The 13,480-nt window shown below is 33.9% G+C and overlaps 1 protein-coding gene across 1 annotated transcript in view; it reads left to right on the top strand.

Annotated features, from left to right (window-relative positions):
* scn12aa (sodium channel, voltage gated, type XII, alpha a) overlaps positions 1-13,480 on the top strand; it is a 68,685-nt gene that overhangs the window by 26,544 nt on the left and 28,661 nt on the right. Inside the window, exons 8-12 of the mRNA XM_067363237.1 lie at positions 4,574-4,715; positions 4,804-5,001; positions 10,252-10,428; positions 11,015-11,365; positions 13,339-13,468. Coding sequence (XP_067219338.1) covers positions 4,574-4,715; positions 4,804-5,001; positions 10,252-10,428; positions 11,015-11,365; positions 13,339-13,468 — 998 coding nt within the window. The remainder of the gene's footprint in view (positions 1-4,573; positions 4,716-4,803; positions 5,002-10,251; positions 10,429-11,014; positions 11,366-13,338; positions 13,469-13,480) is intronic.

The following is a 13,480-nucleotide window of genomic DNA, read 5'->3' as shown; positions in this document are numbered from 1 at the left end:
ATTGTATTGCCTGCTATATTTGCTTCTTTTTTATTAAATCCAGGCAATTGGTTGATGAAACATTGATTAAAATTAATATACAATTTTTACAAAACGAAATTCACTTTAAAGAGAGGCGTTCTATAAAACAAAACTTAATGAAGTGGTCAAAATCATGTCTGACTGCTGTTCACTTTTCATAATCAAGTAAATGAATTTAAAACATAACATAGGACTATTTAAACATATATATGAAACTACATTTTCTTTAATGACAGTACAGAGAAATTTCATAAGCAAGAGCGGATCATGAGTCACGAGTTGGATCAAGAATTATTTATTCTTAGACTTAATAATAATAGACTTAATAGACTTAATAATGGGGGCATTCAAGTTATATTTTCATATTTAATTTTTTTTTTAAAGTAATGCAATAGTTACTTTCCCTGGTAATTAGTTACTTTTATAATGATGTAACTCAGTTACTAACTCCGTTACTATTTGTGAGAAGTAACTAGTAACTATAACTAATTACTTTTTTAAAGTAACATGCACTGCTTATACATACAGTGATGAACACTTCTTGCAAATACCAAAGCAGTCAGCTGGGAATAGCAAGCTTCTTGATAAGATAGGCTTTAACTGTCAAGGCCCCTAACTTCATTTGCAAAATAAGAATCTAATCAAAATGACACTATATACCGTATTTTACAGAAAATAAGTCACACCTGACTGTGAATCTAACAAGGTCAAAATTGCATTGTTTATTATTATATTCTGAAATAATGTAAAATAACAGTAATACAACAAAATGCAAACAAACATTATAAACACTATAAACATGTATTTTAGTTTCCCTCACTCCATAACAACACTTTTAAAGGGTTAGTGCACCCAAAATTCTGTCATTAATTACTTACCCTCATGTCACCCCAAACCCGTAAGATCTTCATCCATCTTTGGAAAGCAAATCTTTTTGATGAAATCTGAGAGCTTTCTGTCCCTCCATTGACAGCTGCAACTGAAACGTTCAAGCCCCAAAAAGTAGTAGGATTTTTCTCAATATATTGGACTTTTAGGTGCAGTTTTAGGTCCAAATGTCAGTTTCAGTGCAGCTTCAAAGGGCTCTACACAATCCCAGATGAGGAATAAGGGTATTAAACGATTGGTCATTTTCTTTTTTATTCTTTTCTTTTCTTTTTTTCCCTCACTTTATTAAAATTTGCCATATTAACAAAATATAACATACAATCACAAAACATATACATATAGTTATATAAACTCCATATATATCTTTCGTTAATAAAAGGATCCACACAAAAAATTACAAAATAATAAAATTAATATTAGAAAAAAAAGTCAACAATAGTAATAATAATAATAACAACATGATAGTAAGACCAGCAAATAGTGGGAAAAAAAAAAAAAAAAAAAAAAAAAAAAAAAACCAAAAAAGCTTGGTCATCCAAAAATATAAATAAATGAATAAAATAATAATAATAAAAATAATTCTTTACAAAATAAAATCACAGGTCCAAAAAGGTGCTAAACATACTAAGCACAGCCGACATATCCATGAAGTAGGGTACCAGTCTATATACTGGGGGAGGAAAATAATTACTAGCAGAGGAGATGTATAGTCAGGTGAATGAGGGCCTTTCATTTTCCTAAATATCCTAGGAAAGGTCCCCAAATTCAATAGAAATTATCAGAGGATCCCTTCATTGTGTGTCTGATTTTTTCTAGTTTAATAAAATAGAAAATATATTTAATCCATAAAGAATGAGTAGGAGGTTTAGGCGATTTCCAGTTTAATAAAATTAAACGCCTTGCCAGCAGTGTGACAAAGGCTACGAAGTCAGACTTATATTTGGGCATATCAAGAGAAGGGGAAAGAGTACCACGATTGGTCATTTTCTAAAAAAAAATAAATAAAAAAAATGTATATAATTTTTAACCACAAATGCTCATCTTGCACTACTCTGCGATGTGCCACGCATTACGTAATCACGCTGGAAAGGTCACGCGTAGGCGTTTTTACTGTATTTTTGATTAAATAAATGCAGTCTTGGTGAGTATTCTTTTTAAAACATTAAAAATCTTACTGACCACAAACTTTTGAGCGGTAGTGCATAAAGACGCATACATATAAAATGATCAACAATTCTTTAATTTTTATTCTCCTTTTCGAATATTTTAGGATAATCATGAGATAGGGTGACCAGACGTCCCGTTTTTCCCGGGACAGTCCCGTATTTCAGCTCTATTTTTAGTGTCCCGACTTATTAAGAAAAAAATAATGTTTTGTCCCGTATTTCATCTTTCAACTGTGTGATGGAGTTCTGTCACACAAGAACAGCCTAATCAATTCGTCATAGAACAAAGTTACCATTCAATCACAATTCGTTATCGATTAGTGAAGGCGGGATAGGCGGAATCACGCTGAATAACACAGACCAGAAGCCTCTCTCTCACGCACTCTCTCTCTCTTTCGCGCGATCAGTTCTCCTCGCGCCTGAATGGTCAAATGCACACAAAGTTTTTCAAAATGTCCATCGTGTGGAGTATCTCACGTAAATACAGTCGGTTAAGTGGACGTAAACAGGTGGGTAAAAACAGGAAATGTGTCAGTAGCCTATATTACATCCATGGATTCGGTCTTAAAGGGACAGTAGCCTAATTAAATATTTGTCAGTATATTCAAATGTAAAAAAACAAGTTTAATCTCTGTCGTATTTGTTGTATTGTTTGTAACTTGTTTGTAAATTTCTTTTTATATAACAATATATAACAAATATTTATATCTACACTGCCTTCCAAAAGTTTGGAAACGCCCTAGAAAAGTGGGGTTTTGGACAATATTTGCATGAATCCTTTTTAATTTGTGATAATTTTGCACTGGTAAGGGACAACACAAATTATAAAAACAGATTTTATTACATAAACAGTTTATACATAGAAAAAAACTTAAATTTTTGATTCATCAAAATATCCAGCATTAGCAGCTATCTGACCTAAACTGGGTTCTAATTATTTCATTGTATTCTAAACTTAATTGGCAATCAATTGTTGAAGCTATTAAGGTGTGCTGACCCAAAAATCTTTTACAAACCTGGGCCAAGTTTAAACCAGTAACCAGGCATCACAGCTGGCAAAGGGGCATGTCTGACTTTGACATGTATATACTGCCATTATTATGTAATGAAATGAAATGAACACATGAAAATTATTATTGCTGGATAATGTCAAGTTACTCGTCCCGTATTCCACCATGAGAAATCTGGTCACCCTATCATGAGATAACCCTGTATTGTGAGATCTCTCCTCTTGTCTATGACACAGGTTGTATCGTTACAGTCTCTGAGCGTGGTTTTGTACTGCACTGTATTATATAAACCTGTGTGTGTTTGAACACATTGTCAGAGAGATCATGTTTGCACAATCTCCCTCTCTCTTTCTGCCTTTGGGCGAGAGATTTACAGATGGCCTCGTTTTGCGGCTCTGCTGTCCAGCTGTTGGCAGTTCCATTACTAAATGATCCCTCTGTCAGATTGACAGGCGTCTGTCCTCTGCTTGGCCTGTCACTCAAACTTAATGTCACCATGGTAACGGAGAGAAAGAGAGGAAGGACCGAGGTCGGGGGAAAAAAATTAACTGCAACTCGATACCCATCTGTTTACTTATAATCTTTTTTTGGGCCTCAACATATGTGACTGCTGTGCTGCCTTACAGGAACTGAGATGAGTTCCTTTATATTTGACAAGTACTAACAATTCAAAAGTTTGGGATTAAAGAAACTGATACTTTTTTGCATCAAGGACACATTAAATTGACGACAAATAACAGTAATGTTATTTCTATTTCTAATAAATTAATTTCTATTCATAAGAATCCTGAAAAAAAAATGGTTTCAACATTAATAATAATCAGTAAATCATCATATAAGAATGATTTTTGAAGGATCATGTGACACTGAAGACTGGAGTAATGATGCTGAAAATTCAGCTTTGAATTTAAAACATATTTATATGGAAAACTATAATAATATTTCACAATATTTCTGTTTTTACTGTATTTTTGATCAAATAAATGCAGCCTTGGTCAGAAAAAGAGACTTCTTTCAAAAGCATAAAATCTTACTGATCCCAAACTTTTGAATGGTAGTGCATATTAATTAAATTATACTTATATTTATACATCATGGTAGTATTTGTTGTACTGCCTTTAAACTATGTAATTTCAAGTAAAAAAAAATCATTGCACTTATTTTCATATTTAATAAATATAGGATTCATTTTTTGGAAGCAATATATATATAATATATTTCCATTAAATTTTGGGGTTGAAGTGAGACCTAAACATGCTTTCATCACATTCCTCCAAGTTCCTATTCTACATTCTTAGAAAAACTGTTCAGTGGGGTTCTAAATGGAACTCTAGGGTTCTTGTTTCAATTGTAAAGAACCTTTATGCCAAAAGGTTTCAGAACCCTTTAAGGTTCTATATAGAACCTTTCTTCTTCTGATATACGCTCCCCTATGTCTCACACTATCATTCCTGCTGTTAAATATCTTCATGTTTCTTCCATACACAGGAAGTGCCCTGATGGGTTTGACTGTTTAAAAACAGGTCGGAACCCAAACTACGGCTATACGAGCTTTGACACCTTTGGCTGGGCATTCCTGGCTCTCTTCAGACTAATGACACAAGACTACTGGGAAAACCTCTACCATCAGGTACAAGCCCTGACATTGAAGAAATAATAACCTTTTGTCACAGAGACTAATTATTTTTGCAAACCTCTCTTCTCCGTCTCTGTGGCAGACTCTGCGGTCAGCAGGGAAGACCTACATGATTTTCTTCGTGCTGGTGATATTTCTGGGTTCATTTTACCTGGTGAACTTGATCCTGGCTGTTGTGGCCATGGCATACGAGGAGCAAAACCAGGCGACCATCGCAGAAGCCTGGGCAAAAGAAAGAGAGTTTCAGCTGGCGATGGAACAGCTACGCAAGGAACAGAGTGTAATTCGACAACTATTCTTATACATTAACAGACTGAAATAAACAAGAATCATTACCTGAACTTCTTAACTTTTTGTGAAGCCAAACAGGTTAGATCAATTTCATTTAAACTGGGGTTGGGCATCTTAAATGTTGGTAAGTTTTTTTGGTTAAAATAAGGACCAGACAAGTACCAGACAATTGCCACTCTCATGTAAAGCTATAAGTTCAATATAATCCTATGGAAGCTTGTTTACGCCATGGAATTAAAAAAAAAAAAAAAAAAAAAAAAGAATTGCTGTTTTTGTCTCACAGTTCTGACTTTTTTTCTCAGAATTGCGAGATATAATTCACAATTGCCAGTTATAAAGTCAGAATTACGTGATATAAAGTCGCAATTGCGTGTTATATAAACTCCCAATTCTGACATTTATTTCTCAAAATTGTGAGATATAAACTCGCAATTGTGAGTTACAAAGTCCAATTCTGAGGTAAATATCTACATAATGTATAATATCTATATTGTATCTCACAATTCTGACTTTATAACTCACAATGAATTCTGACTATAACTCACAATTGCATGATATAAAGTCAGAATGGTAAGATATAAACTTAATTATCTGAGAAATTCTGACTTTATAACTTACAATTGTGAGTTTATATCTCGCAATTCTGTCTATAACTCGCAATTGTGACTATAATGCAATTCTGTCTATAACTCGCAATTGTGACTATATAATGCAATTCTGACTTTATAACTCGCAATTGTGACTATATAATGCGATTCTGACTTCATAACTCGCAATTGTGACTATATAATGCGATTCTGACTTCATAACTCGCAGTTGTGACTATATAATGCGATTCTGACTTCATAACTCGCAGTTGTGACTATATAATGCGATTCTGACTTTATAACTCGCAATTGTGACTATATAATGCGATTCTGACTTTATAACTCGCAATTGTGACTATATAATGCGATTCTGACTTTATAACTCGCAATTGTGACCTATATCACGCGATTCTGACTTTATAACTCGCAATTGTGACTATAATGCAATTCTGACTTCATAACTCGCAATTGTGACTATATAGTGCAATTCTGACTTCATATCTCACAACTGTGACTATATAATTCAATTCTGACTTTATAACTCGCAATTGTGACTATAATGCAATTCTGACTTTATAACTCGCAATTGTGACTATATAATGCAATTCTGACTTTATAACGCGCAATTGTGACTATAATGCAATTCTGACTTTATTACTCGCAATTGTGACTAATGCAATTCTGACTTTATAACTCGCAGTTGTGACTATATAATGCAATTCTGACTTTCTAACTCGCAATTGTGACTATAATGCAATTCTGACTTTATAACTCGCAATTGTGACTATAATGCAATTCTGACTTCATAACTCGCAATTGTGACTATATAATGCAATTCTGACTTTATAACTCGCAATTGTGACTATATAATGCGATTCTGACTTTATAACTCGCAATTGTGACTATAATGCAATTCTGTCTATAACTCGCAATTGTGACTATATAATGCAATTCTGACTTTATTACTCGCAATTGTGACGATATAATGCGATTCTGACTTTATAACTCGCAATTGTGACTATATAATGCGATTCTGACTATAACTCGCAATTGTGACTATAATGCAATTCTGACTTTATTACTCGCAATTGTGACTATATAATGCAATTCTGACTTTATAACTCGCAGTTGTGACTATATAATGCAATTCTGACTTTCTAACTCGCAATTGTGACTATAATGCAATTCTAACTTTATAACTCGCAATTGTGACTATAATGCAATTCTGACTTTATAACTCGCAATTGTGACTATATAATGCAATTCTGACTTTATAACTCGCAATTGTGACTATATAATGCGATTCTGACTTTATAACTCGCAATTGTGACTATAATGCAATTCTGTCTATAACTCGCAATTGTGACTATATAATGCGATTCTGACTTTATAACTCGCAATTGTGACTATATAATGCGATTCTGACTTTATAGCTCGCAATTGTGACTATAATGCAATTCTGTCTATAACTCGCAATTGTGACTATATAATGCAATTCTGACTTTATAACTCGCAATTGTGACGATATAATGCGATTCTGACTTTATAACTCGCAATTGTGACTATGTAATGCGATTCTGACTTTATAGCTCGCAATTGTGACTATAATGCAATTCTGTCTATAACTCGCAATTGTGACTATATAATGCAATTCTGACTTTATAACTCGCAATTGTGACTATATAATGCAATTCTGACTTTATAACTCGCAATTGTGACTATATAATGCGATTCTGACTTTATAACTCGCAATTGTTACTATATAATGCAATTCTGACTTTATAACGCGCAATTGTGACTATAATGCAATTCTGACTTTATTACTCGCAATTGTGACTATATAATGCAATTCTGACTTTATAACTCGCAGTTGTGACTATATAATGCAATTCTGACTTTCTAACTCGCAATTGTGACTATAATGCAATTCTGACTTTATAACTCGCAATTGTGACTATAATGCAATTCTGACTTCATAACTCGCAATTGTGACTATATAATGCAATTCTGACTTTATAACTCGCAATTGTGACTATAATGCGATTCTGACTTTATAACTCGCAATTGTGACTATAATGCAATTCTGTCTATAACTCGCAATTGTGACTATATAATGCAATTCTGACTTTATAACTCGCAATTGTGACATATAATGCGATTCTGACTTTATAGCTCGCAATTGTGACTATAATGCAATTCTGACTATAACTCGCAATTGTGACTATATAATGCAATTCTGACTTTATAACTCGCAATTGTGACGATATAATGCGATTCTGACTTTATAACTCGCAATTGTGACTATATAATGCGATTCTGACTTTATAGCTCGCAATTGTGACTATAATGCAATTCTGTCTATAACTCGCAATTGTAACTATATAATGCAATTCTGACTTTATAACTCGCAATTGTGACTATATAATGCAATTCTGACTTTATAACTCGCAATTGTGACTATATAATGCGATTCTGACTTTATAACTCGCAATTGTGACTATATAATGCGATTCTGACTTTATAGCTCGCAATTGTGACTATAATGCAATTCTGACTTTATAACTCGCAATTGTGACTATATAATGCAATTCTGACTTTATAACTCGCAATTGTGACTATATAATGCGATTCTGACTTTATAACTCGCAATTGTGACTAAATAATGCGATTCTGACTTTATAACTCGCAATTGTGACTATAATGCAATTCTGACTTTATAACTCACAATTGTGACTATAATGCAATTCTGACTTCATAACTCGCAACTGTGACTATATAATGCAATTCTGACTTTATAACTCACAATTGTGACTATATAATGCAATTCTGACTTTATAGCTCGCAATTGTGACTATAATGCAATTCTGACTTTATAACTCGCAATTGTGACTATATAATGCAATTCTGACTTTATAGCTAGCAATTGTGACTGTAATGCAATTCTGACTTTATAACTCGCAATTGTGACTATATAATGCAATTCTGACTTTATAACTCGCAATTGTGACTATATAATGCAATTCTGACTTTATAACTTGCAATTGTGACTATATAATGCGATTCTGACTTTATAACTCGCAATTGTTACTATATAATGCAATTCTGACTTTATAACGCGCAATTGTGACTATAATGCAATTCTGACTTTATTACTCGCAATTGTGACTATATAATGCAATTCTGACTTTATAACTCGCAGTTGTGACTATATAATGCAATTCTGACTTTCTAACTCGCAATTGTGACTATAATGCAATTCTGACTTTATAACTCGCAATTGTGACTATAATGCAATTCTGACTTCATAACTCGCAATTGTGACTATATAATGCAATTCTGACTTTATAACTCGCAATTGTGACTATATAATGCGATTCTGACTTTATAACTCGCAATTGTGACTATAATGCAATTCTGTCTATAACTCGCAATTGTGACTATATAATGCAATTCTGACTTTATAACTCGCAATTGTGACTATATAATGCGATTCTGACTTTATAGCTCGCAATTGTGACTATAATGCAATTCTGACTATAACTCGCAATTGTGACTATATAATGCAATTCTGACTTTATAACTCGCAATTGTGACTATATAATGCGATTCTGACTTTATAACTCGCAATTGTGACTATATAATGCGATTCTGACTTTATAGCTCGCAATTGTGACTATAATGCAATTCTGTCTATAACTCGCAATTGTGACTATATAATGCAATTCTGACTTTATAACTCGCAATTGTGACTATATAATGCAATTCTGACTTTATAACTCGCAATTGTGACTATATAATGCGATTCTGACTTTATAACTCGCAATTGTGACTATATAATGCAATTCTGACTTTATAACTCGCAATTGTGACTATATAATGCAATTCTGACTTTATAACTCGCAATTGTGACTATATAATGCAATTCTGACTTTATAGCTAGCAATTGTGACTGTAATGCAATTCTGACTTTATAACTCGCAATTGTGACTATATAATGCAATTCTGACTTTATAACTCGCAATTGTGACTATATAATGCAATTCTGACTTTATAACTCGCAATTGTGACTATAATGCAATTGTGACTTCATATCTCGCAATTGTGACTATATAATGTAATTGTGACTATATAATGTAATTCTGACTTTATAACTCGCAATTGTGACTATATAATGCGATTCTGACTTCATAACTCGCAATTGCAAGTTTATAGGAAAAAGTGAAAAAGTCAGATTTGCAAGATGTAAACTCACAATTGTTAGAAAAAAGTCAGAATTGTAAGATACAAAGTCGCAATGACCTTTTTATTTTTTATTCAGTGGCGGAAACAAGCTTCCATATAATCCTTCAGATCATTTTCAGATAATAATAAAAATAATAATAACAAATATTTGCCTTTCCTGTTTGGCTGCCATTTATCAGTGGATAAAATCAAGTTAAATGGATTGTGAACATCATTTTATGTTGATTTTGAATACAGTTTAAAATTAGTCAAATGATGTACCTTTCCCAGCACCTACCTAAAATGTGTTGCTTTGCACTGCAAGAACCCTGTATATTAGGAGTATAAACAGTTGTTATACTCAATACATTTCATTTCATTTGCAAATTCAGTTCAAGCACATCTGATTTTTCTGTTGTCCTTGGTGTTAGGCATTAGCAAAACAGCGTAGAAAAGAGGCTGAGATGGCCCTGGCAGTGGATTTATCTCCATCAACCTTCTCTCGAAAAGACTCTGTGAAATGTCGAAGTAGACTGAGATCTCACAGAATGCTGTCAGAGGAGACAGAGGACAACATTTCGCCAAAATGTGACCCGTTTGATGAGAAAGTAAGTATTTCCAAACTATTTCAGAACTGTTTTATTTATATTTGGCTTTCAGGAAAGCCATTTTTCCTGATTAAAAAACAGCATTTATTAATCTTAGTTCATGTTAACTAATGCATTAGCTAATATTAAGAAATGACACTGTATTGTAAAGTGTTACTTTTTAAAAAAATGACACCATTAAAGCCAAAATTAAATAAAACAGTGAAGACTGGAGTAACGATGCTGAAAATTCAGCTTTGATCATTGAAATAAATTACATTTGAATATATATTCAAATAGAAAACAGTTATTTTAAATTGTAATAATATTTCACTATATTACACTTTTTACTGTATTTTTGAGCAAATAAATGCAGAAGAGACTTCTTTCAATAACATTAACAAACTTAATTATTCCAAACTTTTGACTGCCAGTTCATTTAAAAAAAATTTAGACAAAAAGAAATAGCACTTTTAATTAACCTAACTAAAATTTAAATATAAAAATACCACATTTTCCACATAAAATGTAAAAAATCACTTTTGTCATATGAATGTCTTGTCTTTCTTATCATCTGCCCTCTCTTTTTCAATCTCCTGTCCTCCAGCCAGCTCACCCTCTCCTAGCCACTCTCTCCTCCCATCCTCTGAGCACTCGCCGTGGAAGCCAAGTCAGTATCTTTACCTTCCGGCCGCGCAACAATTCAGAGGCTGAATTTGCAGACGATGAACACAGCATTCATGATGATGGGCGGAGCCGAGCGGGCTCCATGGCAACACCGTGGAACAAGCGTCGTACGGGCAGCATCAGGAGTCACTCATCGCAGGTGTTCACGCCCACCCTCACACGTAACGGCAGACTAAACCTTTCTTTGGAACATAACGGCATCACCAGCATTGGCCTGCACACCCCGACCTCTTTTCCAGCGTTCAGTATGGAGAGGGTCAAGGAGGGCACGGTATGGACTTATCTACAGTACACCAGTTTTACATAAAAAAAATTATTTAGATAGTGTATATTTGGATGTAATCAGTGTAGAAGTGATAATTAAAACCATGACGACCCAGAGGTAGTATGTAAATTATGAATAATAATGGGCCGAGAATGGATCCCTGGGGGACACCTTGCTTCAGGGGGACAGTAGGTGATCGAAAATCCTGTACTGATATGTAGAACTGTCTGTCAGAGAGATAGGAAGAAAACCAAGAAAGAGCAGCACTAGAAATACCCACATCCAAGAGGCAAGAAGTAAGGAAATCATTGGAGACAGTATCAAAGGTAGAGCTGAGGTCAAGTAGCTGAAGTATAGACAGAGAACACCAGGAAGTAGTAGATCATTCACTACCTTTACAAGTGCAGTTTCAGTACTATAAAGCGGGAGAAAACTCGATTGAAATGGATCAAAGAGATTATTTTCAACTAGAAAAAGCAATCAAGCTGCTCAGATTTGCTTCTTTTTATGTCAGTGTACTGTATGTATATGGATAAAATTGGGCAATAACTGCTGATAATATAGTTACATTTTGCAACAAAAAATAAAAAAATCAGGGCAGGCTATATATAATATGTGACCCTGGATCACAAAAGCAGTCATAAGTTGCACGGGTATATGTGTAGCAATAGCCAACAATACATTGTATGGGTCAAAATTATTGATTTTTCTTTAAAGGTGCCGTAGAACGTGTTTTCAAAAGATGTAATATAAGTCTAAGGCGTCCCCTGAATGTGTCTGTGCAGCATAGATTTTTTTTTAATTATTTTTGTAACTGCCTATTTTGGGGCATCATTAAATATGCGCTGATTCAGGCTGCAGCCCCTTTAAATTCTCGTGCTCCCCTCCCACGGAGCTCGCGCTTGCCTTTAACAGCATAAACAAAGTTCACACAGCGAATATAACCCTCAAAACTGTTCTTTACAAAGTGTTCGTCATGCAACATGTCTAATCGCGTAAGTATGGTATTTATTTGGATGTTTACATTTGATTCTGTATGAGTTTGATAGTGCTCCGTGGCTAAAGCTAACATTACACACTGTTGGAGAGATTTATAAAGAATGAAGTTGTGTTTATGAATTATACAGACTGCAAGTGTTTAAAAAATGAAAATAACGACAGTCTTGTCTCCGTGAATACAGTAAGAAACTATGGTCACTTGAAACACATTTAACAGTACATTAGCAACATGTTAACGAAACATTTAGAAAGACAGTTTACAAATATCACTAAAAATATCATGATATCATGGATCATGTCAGTTATTATTGCTCCATCTGCCATTTTTCGCAATTGTTCTTGCTTGCTTATCTAGTCTGATGATTCAGCTGTGCACAGATCCAGACATTAATACTGGCTGCCCTTGTCTAATGCCTTGAACATGGGCTGGCATATGCAAATATTGGGGGCGTACATATTAATGATCCCGACTGTTACGTAACAGTCGGTGTTATGTTGAGATTCGTCTGTTCTTCGGAGGTCTTTTAAACAACTGAGATTTATATAAGAAGGAGGAAGCAATGGAGTTTGAAACTCACTGTATGTCTTTTCCATGTACTGAACTCTTGTTATTCAACTATGCCGAGGTAAATTCAATTTGTTTTTTGATTTTCCAGATTTTCAAATAGTTGTATCTCGGCCAAATCCTAACAACCCATACATCAATGGAAATATAGAGCTGTGCAATAATACAGCTTACATTTTGCAACGATATAAACAATCACGCAGACGAGATTTACTTTATAGTATTATCTGTTTTATATGAGTGTATTGTATGTATCCAGGTAAAGTACTATGTACAATATATCCAACTTTTAATATATTGCTGGGTGATGATATTGTTTACATTTTTCAAAAAAAATAGAGATTTGTTATATAGGCTAGTATTAGTACATACCGTTTATGCTGCTTATTTTTTTTATGTTCATTTTGATTGACAGGAGCCAGAGTGTCAGAATGAACAGACCTTTGCAGCTGCCAAGCTGACTGTCGACATGCAGGAGGAAGTCCCGCCTCCTCACAGGAAGAGAGGACTGAGCTCTGTCAGCTTCTTCAGTGACGCCATGGAGGGTGTGACGGACT

The sequence above is a fragment of the Chanodichthys erythropterus genome, chromosome 16 (assembly GCF_024489055.1).
Source record: "Chanodichthys erythropterus isolate Z2021 chromosome 16, ASM2448905v1, whole genome shotgun sequence".
NCBI classification, from domain to species: Eukaryota; Metazoa; Chordata; class Actinopteri; order Cypriniformes; family Xenocyprididae; genus Chanodichthys; species Chanodichthys erythropterus.
The sequence above is the reverse complement of the archived record's forward strand: the minus strand, read 5'-3'. Positions and strand labels throughout refer to the sequence as shown.